Below are 17,627 nucleotides of genomic sequence, written 5' to 3'. Positions count from 1 at the left end.
ACTGTAATGAAAATGCAGCTTGAAAGGCCTACAGTGAAATGTCTTAGAGAACAGTGTCATTGCACAGTGTAGTGGTCTGAATGTTGTGATGGTGGCAGGAGACAAAAGGTGAACTTGGTGTAATTGGATATAGCATTAAAAGCCACTAAAAGTGAGCTCCGTAAGAAACACAACTGGAACAATACATGTGCTGAGAAACTCATTTCCTCGTTTCTTGCTGCTTTTGTGTTTAATCTTACAACTACAGTTTCACTGCTCCTTTAAGCATTCGCTGTCTAGTGGTCTAGTGCATGATGCATCTAGGATTACTGCACTCCTCATTTGACAGCTTTCAAATTCTAAGTGTATTCATAATAATGCCAAGTTTGCCTGTGTGACAAGAGCAATGCTTTAAGAGAAAGGCAATAGTATGCTTTTTTTGGTACATCGTGCTCATGGCAGTTGTTTGTTATATCAGACATTTCCTTGGGCATTTCTGTAGCATTATCGATTTGTATTGTACACACTTCTGTATTGTGCACACTTCCACACTTTCTTCCTAGCTTTGATGTCCGCTTGGCATGTTCAGTTCCTTTTCTGCCATCTTAGCTTGCTAACTATAGTCGTGTACAACTTTAAAAGGCAGCGGCATTCCTTCTTAAAGGAAGATGTATACAAGCCTGCACCAGTGGGTATGCACCTGAGACTGACATGATGAGTTGTATAGCCGATGACTTGGGCAGGACTGTTTATTTAGTGGTGGAGGCAATTGGCCGTCACACTTCAGTTATTTGGGCAGGGCCACACCTGCGTTCATGAGTCATACTTGACTATGATTTTGCCATTATTTTATTTTTGTGTACCGGTCTTTTATCTAAGAAAGGCAGTAGCCTCTGATGATAGTAAAGGAACTTCTTGTCAGGCTGCTTTTATTTCCTTCTGCTCTTGTCTTTCCTGGGAAAATGTACACGTCATCGTGGTCATCATTTGTATACCTTCAGTGTAAGAAGTGAAACGTTTCTGCTCTAAGCTCTTCCTTTTATCACTCCTTTGTTTAAAAAGTGCATCTGTTGCACTCGAACTTGCTGTTGTGACCTTCTTCACCTTCTGTGTACGCAATGACACTGCCATGGGTGTCAAGCCTCATGGTTCATCACCATGGCACCAAGCACAACAGAGCAATGACCACTGCCCCACACATCTAATACAAACTTTGTTAGAGTTGACTTCGGGTCTTCTACAACCATCTGTTTTCTCTGGCATTGTTAATGACATTGCTTGTAGGGCTGGAATATTTAGAATATTGCGCTACATTAATCGTAAGAATTCACAACATGTCAAGGCAGTCTCTGTTATAGGCAATGGATATGACTTTGCAGTGTAATAGTATTAGTGGTATAGATTACTTAACTGCCCATAGCGCTTCGGTTTGCTGTTTTAGAGAAACAACCACCTGGGAGAGTTTCAGAGAATGCTGGAAATTTGCATATTGTGAATTCTAGGTCGCCAGCTTTACTATTGAAACCTTTGATACAGTAATAAAATTTTTGTTTCCTATGGGCAAGCTGTACATGAAAAAAACTAGCTGCAACCTCTTGTGCCACTGACTTAGAACATATTTGATAATAAACTGTTTACCCTTGTGGTTTGTCTCTGCTTTCTTCTGTCACACTGTTTCTTACCTCTTAATTGCCAAAATAATCTGTGTTGGTCTGGTACTTTGTTACAAACTTGTTACTAGACCATAATAACCATGTTACTAGAACATAGTATAACATACTAGTGCAAAACCATGCCACATGCAAGCATGGCATGGTCTACTAGTATATTGCAAACATGTTAATATGCAGATATTGATCCTACCTCCACAATGAAATGGAGTGCTTAAACACACCTTAAAAGCTTTTAAACACATATCATTTTATGGACACTTAGTGTTGCAGCTTTGTGGATTCTTGCTCATCACCGAAACTTCAGGCTGGTCAACCTCTCTACTTCACCATCTTTGCAAGAATACAGTGCTCGTCTTTTCTCAAAATTTCCAGTTTAAAACACATGTCATGCTGTAATCAGAACTACGTCTGCTGCGGTGGTGTTGCGGTTATGGTGTGCAGCTGCTGACCTGGAGGTCACTGGTTTGGTTCCAACCGCAGTGGTCAGGCTTCGATCGAAATGAAATGCCATGTACTGTGCAATGTCAGTGAACGTTACAGAACACGATATCAAAATTTTCAGAGCCCTGCTCTACGACGTGCCTCATAGTCGTATCATATGGTGTTGGAACATAAAACCCCAACTATTAATTTGTACTTGGAACTATGCGCTCAAGCTGAAATGATGGCTTCTTATTTATTTGCAACCCTTTTTTGTATATTTGTGCTTTCAAAACTCAAGAAGAAACAGTTCCTTTAGAACACAGTCTTTTAGAAACACCAAACCACTTATGCCCCAGGGCTAACTGCATATTCACTCGCCAGTGTGAATCTGGGACTAAATTTTAAAAATGTGCCAGTCCTCGGCAATGAAAAGTCTGTTGAATAATACATCATTATTATCATCATTAGCCTATTCTATATCCACTGAAGGATGAAGGCCTCTCCCAATAATCCGCATTTTACTCTGTCTTGTGTGAGCCGACTTCATATCGCATGCTGATTACAGTATGTGGCTTAAACAAATTTCATCTACAATAACTATTTCAAAAAAAGGCACTGTTTACTAGCTGCAACATTAAGGGTTCCTGTTTTCTCCTCTCACCTGTTTTTCCAATTGGTCACTTGAACATTTATTTTTTTCTTTTAGTTTTGTAATACCAAAAGCAGTTCTCCCCCCTTGTTTTTCTTTTTTGCCATTTTAGTTGCCCTTGATTTGAGTCCTCCCACAACTTTGCCAGTGTGCTCTTCACCGAGCACAGCCTGCATGAAGGAAGAGCACAGCCCAGAGCAAGTGTCACCACCAAACAACAACAACAATTTGCATTGTGTTAGCAACGACGGAACGCTTTCAACATCCTGCTTCACACAGGACCTGGCTGGCGATGGCGGCAAAAAGGTCAGAAAGTTTCTTGACGTCCTTGATGGGAAAACGAAAAGTAGTTTGACTCAGAATATCTTGCCAGCTATGCAAAATTTATGCAAGCATAACAGTAAACTTCATTATCGTGGTGAGAGTGCACTCATTTTCACAACCAACTTTAGTTGCTCTTCCATGCGACTTTTTTGGTGTTGCATAAAAATTCTGATAAGCTTTGATTAAGGCTCATATTTACTTACATCTTAAGTTGCTAATAGAATGTTTTTGAAGCATTTAACAGGATGAAATCCTGCTGTCAATTATATAGCGCATTTTGAGTACACTTTTGAACTGCTATAAGTAGCAGAGCAGTGCATTGTTATACAACATATGCTGCAGCTGCATGGAGCAAGAAGCTTGTATTATTGTAGTGTACTACTGCTGAGAAACATGCACCAATGTGTCATGAAAAATGTCTTCTTGTCGCTGGAGTGCAGCTTAATGCTGTGCTTATTATGCTTCATTTTTCCATGGACTAGGATACAAATGAAATTAAAAAAGATTTTGCATATCGAGCGAAAATGTCTGCTATGTGATATGTAGAGACCGAATTATAGGCAAATGTCTATTTTGTTTCTTGGGTTCCTATCGTGCCACTTTGATATAGAACCATGAATTAGAGGTCTAGAAGAGCTTTTATATTATTTTTATAGTGCCTACAAATGCCTATTTTTAGAGTTTGTGCCTAAATTCCTATAAGTGTCTGTAAATGCCTATTGTCAATATTGGTGCCTATATGAATGCTATTTAACCTTAAATTTTGCTTTCGTGTACAGTTGGAGACAGGTATTCATGTTACCGGGCAAAATTGAGCTTTCAGAACCCTATGAGGTGCAACCTATATTGCTCCATCTCATAAGTTCCTTTCAGCACTGTTAAGCCTACAAGGCCTTTTAAAACCGATTAGTCTTTGCACATGTATTCATCCGCATCATGTCGTTTGCACGACATCTCCCCGGCGTCTGCTCGCATGCGTAGGGAACAGGAGACGCATCTGTGCGTGCACAGGACGATGGAGAAGAAACGCAAAACCGCGAAGTATCATTAGGGGAACATAGAGTAAAAAAAAAAGAGATGGTCCCCACGGGTTTTCTTTTGCTTGTCATTTACTCCTCTAGCGGCGCTTCACTAGATCACATGAGAAATTTTACTTATACAATGGATTCTGCCCCCCTTTCCTGTATCGGAACAACTCAGAGCCGGAAGATCACACGACGCAGACGCATCAACACGTCATGCGCACGCAAGGTTACATACGCATGACACTCCCATGCCAGTTAGTGCAAGCTAGCGGTGTTGTGTCGTTTCAATGTTCTCTGCATTGTACTGCCTGTTTCTGTGGCATGAATCCCTCTATGCGCGCACGTTTCGAGAGACTGGCATGGACCATGTATTCTTACCACAATACATGTATAGCATCACACCGTGGCAACTGCTCTAAGAGATGATGCACCAAAAACATGCCAAGCATTGCGAATGCTGGCACCGGCATGATGCGAGAACGACGAGAACACCAACGCAAACGAAATGAAGGCACATTCAGGCAACAGATTGCACGAATTACTTACGTCGCCCCGAATAATTCTCGCAATGTTACGTACGACTTTGGCGTAAGAAGGACATCACCTCCACCATGTTGGGGGGGCATGCCCATGAGATAAGGTCACGCGGCCTTCAGTCTAACATTTCACCTCTTTCCAAGTTGCGTAGCATTGCAAATCTTGGCAAATGACATCGTGAGCGCCCAGCGCATGCGTTCCTCTTGCTCGAAATTCTCAAGCATGGTGATCATAGGTCGGCTAAACTTGTGGAGCTCACTCAGGCTCACTCATGGAATATATTTTGAGCTTTGGACTCGCTAAAACTTAGACTCTCAAAAGTTTTTCTGAGCCGGACTCACTCGGACTCACGATCATGAAAACTTTCTTTAGCCGGACTCACTCGGACTCACGATCACGAAAATTTTCTTTAGCCGGACTCACTCAGACTCAGACTCACGGCTCGATCTGAGTCTGAGTGAGTCCGAGTGAGTCGACTCATTACTCTGTCAGCCAAGGATTACCTTCTTCGATTGTGATTTCAATGCTCTTTTACACCAATATCTCACGTAATCGGTGCTTTTCTTAGTGTCGTTTGCCGTAGCATATTCGAACGAGAGTCCTGAGGGCTTCCGAACCGGGAAGGTCATTTTTCTTCAAAGAGATGACATCACGAGATATAATAATGAAGATATTCCCTGGAAGAGTTGGTGGGGGGAGTTAAAGGCATCCCCCTAAGTAGTCCACACCTTCAAATAATAAATATTGAAATGGTGTATGAACAACACTGCTTCAGGATACCTGTAACTAGGTGTGAGTAGAAATGTCAATCCAGGTGAAACTCGCTCAGAGTCACTCAAGAAGTATAATTTGCACTTTGGACTCGCTCGGACTCGGAGTGACCAAAATTTTCTTGAGCAGAACTCACTCGGGGTCACACTCATGAAAATTTTCTTCAACTGGACTCACAAGTCAAACTCGGACTCACGGCTTGATCCGAGTCTGTGTGAGTCAACTCATGGGTGTGTTCGCCGACCTATGATGTTGAAGGGCCCTTTCAGATGTGTTCGCAGGCACAAGAGACATTGACACTGTGTGGTTAGACCAAGTTAATACGAGGCAAAAATACCCTTCCAGAGCGCTAATAGAGCTCTGGCTATTTGCTCTTGTGGTGCCCTTCTCCGCCATGCCGAGAAGAGAGACTGTATTGCACAAACTCTGCAAGAAACGAAATTGCATGGCTTCGCTAAACCGTTGGTGCCTTGGTACCATCATAAACTAAAACATTTCTGTTTACTTTCATGTCATAGACAAAAATCCCACACATATTTCTTGGAAAGTTTGAATTTTGTTAAAGTTTGTTGTGCCTATATTTACGATTTTGGGGGCATAAAACACACTGTTCGCCTATTTTTGGCACTTGCAACTCGGTTTTTTAGTGCTTATAAATCTGGCCTCTAGTGATATAGCAAGCAGCAGCTCTGTAAAAGTGGCATAACTTTTTTATTTTCCTTGAGAGGTGGGCGGTATGGCAGCTAAACAAGTAAGTCACTGCTGTGTTGACTAAAATTTTAGATTCATTTATACATGTTTCATTTCAGCAGTATATTGCATGTCTTGAGCAAGATACAGCCTGTAATTGGGACTGTTTAATGTCTGTCACCTTGGAGAAGCTTTGGTAATAACTCAGCACACTATCCAAAAGAAGGAAGTGGCATCGAACATGCATAGCGTGCTTTTGCTTCATCCCATTAGACTTTGGAACAAGTCAGTGAGGGAACTTCTCTCTTGTACATAATCTAGCAGTTGCTGATTTCAAGCACCTCCATTAGTGCCATCAATTCTCAGTGGCCCTACTGCTAAGCTCATTGTTCTATCACACAGACAGAGGCAAGTACAGTACACTCTCAAAAACAGAACCTGAAGGTATTTGAGCAGCAGTTCTATTTAACAGATTTACGTTTACTGAGAGTCTACTGTATAACAAAGAGAAGCAAGTAGGCAAACAGGTACACCAATAGCAACGAAGAGGCTTTTAACATGAAAAGTGTGCATATACTGCTACAAATATACTCTATTCTATAAGTTTATAAGCCAAGCTATTCTTACTTTAAAATGAAGTTCGCATTAACCGAATAATCCTTGTATAGCACTGAGGTGCCCTTAGGCCAGTAGTGTTCTAAATGATGAAATTGAATTGCTCCACTCTTTCTGAGCTAATTTTACCAGAAGCGAGTGCACAGGCCTTTTAAAAGGCCCTATAACCCTTCAAGTAACCGTTTAATTACTTCACTATCTGGGTTTATTGCTTCGTGAAATCTCTGTTGTAAAATATTCTCAATTCTGTCAAGTTTGAGCAGAGTTGAAGGGATCGGTTGCAGGGACCCAAGCACTTTCTCTTCTTTCTTCTTGACAAGTATGCTGGAAGGTACACATAGAGGGGTGACATGGGGGTAAACAAGGTACATCAGTGAGCATCCTGAATTAGAGTATTATCTTTTCATTTTGTTTTTAAATGTGTTCGCATAATTTCGAGGTATAATGACCGGCACACTGCCAGCATGAGGCAGCACCTCATGGCGGCACCTCATAGTGACCGCAACACAAAAAGTGCTGTTGTTGTGCTAAAACTTGGCCAATGCATTGGCGCACCCTGTTGTAGTGGGTTCCGCACGAGGCGAGGGATTGAATCTGGCAAGTATAGTGTTTGAAGTAGTACACATGTTGTACGTCATGCACTGCCTCACATAAATTAAGGGAAAAACAAAACAGTAGGCAAATGACTGGTGATTGAGACCTGCTTCACTAAGATTAGATACCTTTTCAGTATTTCTCAAGAAACAGACATGCACAAATTTTTACGCACTTTCTTGATCATTATTTGCATTCTAAAGTTAATGTGGATCATTATGAGCCATTAATGGCTCAGAACCATGGAAATGTAGTGGCAAAAATAGTGTGTCTAAAAAGAAGTATACTTTACATATTGTCATAATACAAAGCAAAAACTATGCATCTTACTATAAAACTGATTACATATTTGAAATGAACCTAAAAGCTTATGTATACAGCAAAAAGTTTCATATCCCTAGGCTACAGAATAAAGAAACTTTTTTTTTGAGTACCATCTCTTCTTAAAGCCTCTTACTAGCGCCGTGGGGAGGCGAGCAGTCTATAAAACAGGGCATATAAACCTGTCTGTCTTGTCTTGACTTCCGTTTTTTCTTGTGCTCGCTTACCCGCCCTGTCCTTTAGGAAGAATGCTTACCAACTTGCTCAACTCTCTATTATTCCAAAGGGGCACATTACCCTAATATACACAAGAAAGATACTTAAAAGAAGTGAAGAATTAGGGGCTTATCAGCTTACTCTCAGTGATATACAAAATACTTATGAAGGTAAGTTCGAAAAGAATAGAAAACTCTTGACTTCAACCAACCTAAAAAACAAGCTGTTTTCAGGAAAGGATGCTGTATGATCGATCAGATTTAATGGGGTAAATTGAGTAATGGACACATCTTTGGAATACAGGAAACCCTTGTTCTTAGCTTTCATAAGTTATGAAAAGGCCTTCGACTCAGTAGAAATACCAGCTGTCTTCAAAGCACAGAGCCAACCAGCAGCACCTAAAACTTGAGTTAACACCTGAGCCGGCAATACAAAGACTCCACAGCTGCCTAACTTCTCCACACACACACAAAAAGTGATAAACAAACAAAGAAAAAGTATTCGGACAAAGAGATACAGTATCCCTGATGTTCGCTGCTTGCTCAGAAGAAGTATTTAAACAGCTTAGAAAGTAGGCTTTAAACAGCTTACAAAGTATGCTTAGCAATGCATGTGATATAGCCAAAAATAATGCTCAATAGCCTTGAGAAATAGGAAGAGTTCATTATTGGAAACCATACATTGAAATGTGTACAAGAATATGTATACCAAGGAAAATTAATAACAGAGATGCCTAATCACAAAAAATAAATTCACTGAACAACAATGGGCTTGAAAACATTTAGCCGGCTTTCCCAAATGGTGAAGTTTGTCACTGTCATTAAAGCAAAATGTATACTATCACTTAATACAAAAAGTTCTAGAGGAAACATGGATGATAACGAAGCAACTGCAGAAGAGGTTGAGGACCACGCAGCAAGCAATTGAACAAGAACTGATGAGAGTAACGCAAAGATTGAAGGAGGTCGGAATGGGTCAGGGAGCAAACAGGGGTAGTGGATTTTCTAGTTGGCATCAAGCAAAAGCAGCGGACCTGGGCTGGCCACATAATGCGTAAGACAGCTGAGAGATGGATTGTGACAGCAACAGAATCGTTACCGACAGATGGGAGGCACAGTTAAAGAATGCTGAGAGTTGGAGGAGAAACTAAAGAGTTTGCTTGAATAAAACAGAATCAATCTGCACTGAATAGGTAAAGTGAAGACCATTATGCGAGACCTTTATCCTGTAGGCTGAAAGTGGTGATGAAATGAGGATAGAGCAAATGACAAAAAGAAAACCAACACAGCTACTTGCTTTAAAAATGCTATTATAGATAAAACTAAATGGAAAGGCAGTGCTAAAAATAGTTATAAAAAATATTTTAAAATAAAGTTTATGGTAACAGTAAAGATAAAAATATAAAAAGCTGTGCATCCCTCACATATTTAAAAAAAAAGAAAATCGCACAGCAGAAAATGCACATACTCGAGCCTAAAAAAAAAGAAAATGCATGAGCAACCAGAATTAACTTCAAAAGCAGTGCTAAAAATAAGAAAGATGACAGAAATAGTAACACCACCTTGAAAAAAAAAAAACAAAAAAACAGCCAGCTCTGACAGCAAATCTGGTAGCATGCAGTGGGATTGAATTGAATAATGTGGCATGAAGTGGGTGACTGTATTAGAAAGAATTGCCAGGGCAGTAGTGGGTGAATTGTGGAAGTAGTGAGAGTGGTGGTAGGAGTGGCACATACCCACAATGATTTTTACCAACTTTCTGCGAGTAAATTTTATTACTACAATGGTCCCCGGACATAAAAGCCTCGAACAAGAACAGCTTTACTGTTAAAAAAAAAAATCGCAGCATATCCATGGAGTGAATGATAATTAGTGGGGCGAAGCGTTCGCCAGTATGTCCATGCTTCCGCCCGTCAATTTGTTCTTGCTTCCGTCCGTCCATTTGTGTGACCGTCGGTGTGACCGTTAGCGCATCTGTCCACGCGGCCGTCCCTCTGTTTGTCCGTCCGTCTGTGCGTCCATCAGCCCGTCCGTCCATCTGTATGTCCATCCATCCCTCCATCCGTTTATCTAGTGAACACTGCAAGTACTGCCATCTCACATCTTTTAATCATGTATTCTTCATATACAAGTACCGCCATCCAGTGGACAATCTAAGGACTGCTCTTTCAGGTATATGCCACTGATGGTTACGCACTACAAAAAAAAAAAAGATAAGAGAGAGAGCTACTGACTGGCACAATCCTATAACTACCTCAAAAATGCTATAACTACTTCAATTTCACCTACTCATCAAGCATTGAAAGGGACAGAAGTATTATTTTAAAAAAAGCTGCTCCATAATAAAACTATGATGCTCGGAAAATGCAAAAAACACAAGTTATGAGAGAATGCATGAAACGGTTGATGTATAGCTTTTTATTGCCCCGCACCAGATTTTTCATCATATTCAGAACTTCAAATGGCGCTCGCGTGCCCAAAAAACTTGCCGTAACATGTCTTGTGTGAAATACTGTAGAAATAATGTGCATGTGTGTGTAATTTTTTTTTGCTTTAGAGAATATGGTTTTTATGGAGTGCCATGGTTGGGACAGTTGGCAAGAAATGACCCTTAATCATTTTATGGATGTATTGGAATGTGTTTGCCATTTCAATTGACCTGGTTGGAGAGCCACCACATAACATAATTTTGCTTTCTGCTGTGCTGTCATTCTGATTGCAGATGTTTCCACTGGAATACTTTATTAGCAAGGAGCTGCTGATGACAGAACGCAGCTACAAGAAGGACTTGGAAGTGGTAGTGGTGGTAAGTGTTTTGCTGCTTCACTCTTTCGAATCTAGCCTGCATTGATAGCATTTACAATGGCTGTAGCAACCAGTATGCATAAAAAAGGTTAATAGTAATGAGTAATGTGCCTGCCATTATGGTACTAGCCTGGACAGACTGGTTGATTGTTATAGGTTTTGTGAACTATTACTCTGACGCTAGCCTCCAACACCATTTGTATTGGTTTTTTTTAAATTTTGTATTGCCCATATATGTTCAAACTTGACCTATCTCTCATAAAAAGATGTGAATGTAATGACTAATTTTGAATGGTAGAGACCAGGATGAGTTTTTCATTTAATTTTGCCTTAAAGGCTTTTTAATGAGGAAATTGGGGTCTTCTTCAAGCTGTTCTTAGTTCATCTTGGCAAAGCAAAACTTACAGCTCATTACTATTTCTAGTACGGCAGCTCCATGGAAACTTAATATTCATGAGTAGCTTATGGGAGTTGTTGGGTTTTATTATTATTATTATTATTATTATTATTATTATTATTATTATTATTATTATTATTATTATTATTATTATTATTATTATTATTATTATATAGAAGCACATAAAATTAACTCTGTACGTAGAGGTCTATTGCTAAGGATCATCATTTTTAGGGCATTGTACATAAACATTAAGTATAAGATTGTTTTCTGTAAAAATGAAAAATATGCATTTAAACACAACTGGAATGACTTAAATGCAATGAAGCATTTAGATCTGATTATAACCTTCTTAATTCCTTAAAGCACACAACAGTTGGTGCAAGCATAAGCTATTTAATCTGAATAGCCGCATCTTCGTTTTGTCTGTGCATATTTATAATGAATTTTAGCTTTGGAAAACTGTGATAAAGCCTTGTAGTTACCTGCATAATGTAGTTTGCAGCTGTCTCCCATTTTAGAAGATCACTTTTAGTGTCTTATACACAATTAAAGTGGTCTCACAATAAAAGATGTACGTGATATACTTTGCAATGAAAGACACCTAAAATGATGCATCTTTTTTTAACTTATAGATATTGATAAGAATAATACATGTTTCCAAACTGATGAAATTCATTGTATTAAAAAAGAGTTACATTTGCTTGGGGAAAATTGTTTTAATCAAAGACATCTTTTTACCAAGGTTGTCTTTTGTGAACTGTATGAGTCTTTACGATCCTTTATTTTTAAGCATGAATTCAAAGTTTATGGTGTAATAGTATGATCCTGCTTCATCAGTAATGGTAGTATCATGCGATAGAGCCTTCAGTGATGGCCAGGTGCACTGTTTCTTTGAAGGCCCTTCTAATCATCAGATGCTCCTCCTACGCCCTATAAACCTGCCCCCCTCCTTCAACCTTGACTTCTGTTTTTTCTGTTAATCAGTTATAACTCCTCTATGGCTATTCCATTTCTGCATTGTCATGTCATCTTGATTGTAGTGTCTCATGGCCAAAATGAAACATTCTCATCCTCCTCTTTGGGTCACTTTTTACTCTACCGTTAAAAGCCTGTCCTATTTTTATTTTTTTTGGTTAACATTGCTAACCGAAGAATTCTTTTACACTCAAACCTCGATATAACGAAACTGGATATAACGAAATATGGTTATAATGAAGTAAATAAAAAATAGTCTTGTAAAAGATATAGTATAAGGAATAATTCTTCATAACAAATTTTCTGATATAACAAATTTACTTTTGTGTTAGGTGCAGCTTTGTTATAATGAGATTCAAGTGTATATATATTGAACTATGCTGTTTCAAAAACTTGAATGAATTACTCTGCCTCAAAAAATTGAAAGGCATTTATTTTTGAGGCTAGCAGCAAAAGTTGTGCAAGATGCAAAAGCTGGAAATGTTCAACTTTGCTTAAAAAAAAACACATCTTCCTTTTATTTTCTTATTTTTTTAATAAACTTACATAGTCTTGTCAGTTATATGCTGCTTGCGGAGATGAGTGACTGCATAGAAAGCTGAGGCTTGCAACTTTATTGTGATGCATTTTCCAACCTATGCGTGCTTCTCTTGTGCAGGCCTTCCGAGAATGGGCTGAAAAAATTGGCTCATCTGAAACAGGCTCACTTTTTTCACTGCTTGCACCCATCTACAAGCTCCACTGTGGTCTGTTGCACGAACTTGAACAGCAAATGGCTTCCTGGTGATCTTCAGTTGCTTCTCTTTTTGATGTGAAATTTTAGCGTGTTAGAGCCCGCTATAAGTGAGAAATGAGGGTCACGTATGTATTTAGTTGAGTCGCACAGTTCTTCAATTCCACCCTGAAAACTACTGAATTGATGTGCTGTACATAAAGCTCATTGCGCTAATTCACATGAGCGGCCTTTTAACTCCTTTGTCTGTATCTCCAGTGAGATGCCCTCCATATGACATAATTGCTTTTCTATTAAAGAAGTGTAATAGGTCCTCTTGGTATAGCTAATTGGTAGCCACCTTATATGCAGAGCCTTTTTTTGCGTTTTGAGTTTTTAATAGACAATGAAAGGATTTGTTCATATTCTCTGCACTTTTTGTGCAGTCCGCAGAGAAAGGCTACCTGCCACTATCTTAGTAATCATACTAGTTGCACAGTAAATAGAATTTGGGAGCATTTTTATCTTGTTAGGCACTTGTATCAGTGTTCAGTTACATAAACTAGGAAATATAACTGCGCCCCCATTATTTAATGGAATGATCATTGGAAAAACATAGGTCAGGAATGTTCTTGTAAATACTTAATAATACATTATATACAGCTCTCTACTAATCCGCAAGCTACCTACTAATTTTTTAAAGTGCTGCGTCCAGAACTACGCGAAAATAGCAATTTGTTTAACTTAATCTGCTCAGAATCGTCTCTCTCACAGTTTTTCTGTTTGCTATATAGAATGAAGATATTACTTCCAGTAGAATATGTCATTGAACAAGTTATAGCAACAGTTTCATTTAAATTCATTGCTTGTTCGAGTTCTCCTGTTTCTTCGAAGCGAAAGTCATTGCACCAACGACACGTTATAAACAAGCGAGAAAGCACACAGAGCCACCGGGCCACGTCAGCTCTTACATTTGGAAGCGGCGACTTTTCAGCTTAATGTGGACGCCTCGGCGGGCAAGATAGTTGACCTATGCGCAGTTCTGCTCCTGTAGGGAGCATATTCAGTAACTCTAAGTTACTGTAGATGTAGCATGGTTTCCCACAGTTGTATGAAACCCTTAAAGCAAAATATCATGCTGTGCTTTCTTAATCTTGAAGTCAGCAGTCCTCAGTATTGCCATAGTTGCCTTCCTTGTAGATCAGTGGAATAGATGAAGGATTCCTTGAAGCGAGAGAAAAAAAAAGGGGGGGGGGGGGGTCACAACACTATTATATCTGCCCATTCATTCTTCGGCCCTCCTGCCAAACGAAAGTGGCATTCATGACTAGTTCTGCAAAGGGCTGCTAGGCACTGCACTTGGAGTGACAGCTTCCTCTTTAGACACGTCCTAGACTGCACAGTAAGTGGCAGAAGGCCGGCAAATCAACAACTTCAACAAGGCTGCTGTGTTAGTTTTCCAACAACTGCTGTAGATGCTTTAGTGCTTGTAGCACCTCTAAAACAATGTTATAACAGCAGGAGACTTATCCATCGTTTTTTAAGAAAAGTCTGTGTCTTTTTTTTCTTAATTTTTTATTCTTGACACCGCCACCTTTCGACTTTCTCATGCATCGATGCGACTTTGTCATGAGTGGCTTGACCAACTTTTGATGCAAAGATTATTGGCTGCACTTCCTCTATTTTTACACCTATATTCAGCTTCAGTACCTTGCAGGGACAGCAAGACGGTTTCTCCCCCTGCTCAAGGTGTTGGTGCACTTATGCTGGATTACTTACACTTGCTGGAGGTAAGTTGGCCCTTGTGAAATGGCAGGGCAAGCAGTTGGTAGATGCTAGTACGTTAACGCCTTCTTGTAAAATTTTCACATCTGAGATCACACTTTAATACTAATGTGGATGGGGTGTTTACCAACTGTTTGTCTTCTCAAATAAAATAAAATGAAAATATTGAAGGTTTAGTGTGTGTGCAGTACCATAGCAATGCAAAAACAAGGTTGGGGTACAACTGTACAAGTGAACCATTGCAAACCTAGCTGATTCCCCCCCTCCTCCATAGCACATGAGCACATCAAACTAGCAAACTAAGATCGTGCAAAGGGCATGTTATTGAGCCTGTCTGTGAGGTTTCTTTGATATGATTTGGTTTCATGCTATATACAGCTGGATGAGCGGTACCTGGAGGCGCTGCCCCACATTTTGGAGCGCCTGTACACGGGGCCACACTGCGAGCAGTTGTGCCGAGAGTTTGAGCTGCTGCGGGACTGCTACTTGCCCTTGTCACTGTTTCTTCTGCGTCCAGTGCACCGCATATTTCACTACTGTTCCTTGTTTGAAAGTATGTTCGGCACTCCCCCTTTATGACTTTGATATTAGTATTGCACATTAGGATCTCTGCAATTCTTTCTTCTCATATATGAAAATTTCACCATGGATGTTAACTTTTGTGCTGAACAAAGTCAAGCATAGATTATGTTGTGGAGTATTTGAATGTTTCTTTCAGAGCGCCGCAAAAGTTGTAAAAGACGGCATCATTGTGTTAGAGCCAGTAAATGTGGGTGTTGGTGACGATCCTGTAGCCATATTATTGCTCCTTGATCCATTTTCATTCATGTGCGGTTTACCTTATTATTGGTTTCTCATATTGTATATTTGCTTAAGTAATTCAATTGGCAATTTAAGTCTGTGAAACAGTTTCATGCAGTAGGAATATGCATTTAGGCTATATAAACCAATGTTTAAGACCTGGAAATAATTTTAAAAATGTGTGAGTAATCACGCTTTCAAAATCCTATTATGAAAGATGCATTTTTTCTGTGTATTTATTACATACTTACTATTATGTGAGCAGTCAGAAAGCATGTCTTTTTATTTTGTCTTCATTCATACATATCATTACTGTTAGACCATAATTGCATTATTTCATGGCATCACATATTTTAATTTGGGAACAAACTAGTGTTCTGCCTTTCTAGCATTTCTCCTCATACAAGTGTTGTTAATTTAAAGCACTAACTCGGTTTTACAGGTTTCTGAAAAAAGTTACTGGTTTTATGATAAAAATGCATGCTCTGTAAGTCTAGGTGCATTGAGGAGTGTGCATCATTCTGCTTCTAATGGCCTCTTAGAAAATTGTAGCAGCAAAAGTGGTGTGCACAAGAACTGGATTCCTATGTCCTTTTACTACACATGTTGTGTGGAATCTGTATATTTTTTTTTTCAAAATATTTTGAACATTTTGTACTTTGATAAATGAAAATAACATTTTCTGACTGCCCTGGATGCATAAAATTTTTTCGAAAAAAAAATCTGAAGTTCTTTTTTGAATTTTGGCAGTTTTCACATTATTTTGTCCAAGGACAAACTTTAATTTATCAGACCCCATAGATGATGTGCCAAATACCAGAAATAAGGAGGCCAATAAAGGAATCAGTTAGATTTGCCGCTCTGGATTTGCAGCTGAGAGTTCGAAGTGTGCCAGTGAATAAAGCTTATCATAATTTTTTTGTGTTCCTTTAGTTAAACGCTCGTGCCAGAATTGTTATTACATAATTGTTTGTGCATTAGGTGGCAAATTACAGAGAGCTACCTGCTACCACACATCTTAATATAAGTATGCCTTTTTATTTTTTTCAGGGCTGCATAATTGTTACCCACCGAACCATGCTGACGTTGCCTGTAGCCAAGGTAAGCTGTGTGCATTTCCTTCGAGCATATTGGCACATGCATGTTCAACCCATGCAGAAATGCTGCAGCAGCTCGGGAGGTTCACCACTTGCCACAAGGAGGCCTTGCACAGATTGGTTAGTGTTGTCTGCCTCTTTTTACCCGCTGCTCATTTTAGCTGTACTATCTGATGTGGATGAATCGAATGCCATAAATAAATTATCTCAATGTTGTCCTGAACACTTGGGCTACTACTACTGGGATGGCCTGGGGAGCCCTTCCTCACATAATCCTGCTCTAACACCGAGGCCTGTAATTTATTGCACGAAGAATAAAGTTTACTTTCTTATTCAAGAGCTGGGGGCTTTGTAAGAAAAAAAATGCTTATGTAGCACTTGAATCGAGATTTCAAGCTATCTTGAAGCATACTCTTACATAGCTAATTATGTGAGAGAAAAAGGTTTGCTTTGCATTAACTTATATAGCTAATTATGTGAGATAAAAAGGTTTACTTTGCATTAACTTGAATTTTGTAGCCTAGAAAAAGGTCAGATAGCATTTCTCTTCACCACAGTTTGTTGTTTCAAACAAGAAGCAGAGCTCTCTATTTTGTCTGTCTCATGAACTTAATTTCTTCATACCATGTCCTTGGTTTTTCTTTAGTTAAAGTTAGTGGTAAACTTCTTGTAGCATCTTTAAAATTGCTGGATTGCTAATAAGAACTGATCATAGTTAATGAAAACTGATCATAGTTTGTCGTTGCTTAGTAGCTACATTGCGCTAGTGCTGTCATTTAGGAATACCTTTCTTGTGCTGTTGAAGAGTCGACTGAGAAATAAACGAGCCATTTGTGACTGCCATTGAAGACCCTGCCTGTTTTCCCAACAGGAGAACCATATCAAGATGACTGAACTAGAGCGGGACCTGCTCGGTCTGGACAATCTCAATCAGCCTGGCAGGGTGCGCTTTTTATTTATGCATTTTCCACAAGACTTGTACAAAACGTGCTGTTCACTACGACAGCGAAGTCCAGTTATGTGGCTGGAAAATTTCTTTGGCAAAACATGTTAACAGCAAAGTCCAGTTATGTGGCTGGAAAATTTCTTTGGCAAAACATGTTAAGCCAATGGTAATGAAGTCAAGGGAAGTAACTTCTATTTTAATGAAGAGTAGTCATTCCAATTTTGAGAGGAATGAGAGTAGATGAAATAGCGTGCCACCAGTTAGAGTGTAACCCACAATCACACCTGTTT

At 39.4% G+C, this 17,627-nt stretch overlaps 1 protein-coding gene across 3 annotated transcripts in view; it reads left to right on the top strand.

The window, feature by feature from the left end:
• Window positions 1-17,627, top strand: part of Cdep (Chondrocyte-derived ezrin-like domain containing protein) — a 108,060-nt gene that overhangs the window by 63,670 nt on the left and 26,763 nt on the right. For all 3 annotated transcript variants that reach the window (XM_075893065.1, XM_075893072.1, XM_037434929.2), the window contains 8 exons: window positions 2,837-3,030; window positions 10,539-10,622; window positions 12,655-12,779; window positions 14,426-14,498; window positions 14,872-15,046; window positions 16,345-16,395; window positions 16,453-16,511; window positions 17,263-17,334. In XM_075893065.1, the coding sequence (XP_075749180.1) occupies window positions 2,837-3,030; window positions 10,539-10,622; window positions 12,655-12,779; window positions 14,426-14,498; window positions 14,872-15,046; window positions 16,345-16,395; window positions 16,453-16,511; window positions 17,263-17,334 (833 nt within the window). The remainder of the gene's footprint in view (window positions 1-2,836; window positions 3,031-10,538; window positions 10,623-12,654; window positions 12,780-14,425; window positions 14,499-14,871; window positions 15,047-16,344; window positions 16,396-16,452; window positions 16,512-17,262; window positions 17,335-17,627) is intronic.

This window comes from Rhipicephalus microplus, chromosome 1, assembly GCF_043290135.1.
Source record: "Rhipicephalus microplus isolate Deutch F79 chromosome 1, USDA_Rmic, whole genome shotgun sequence".
Lineage (NCBI taxonomy): Eukaryota > Metazoa > Arthropoda > Arachnida > Ixodida > Ixodidae > Rhipicephalus > Rhipicephalus microplus.
This window is presented reverse-complemented; position numbering and strand designations above follow the sequence as displayed.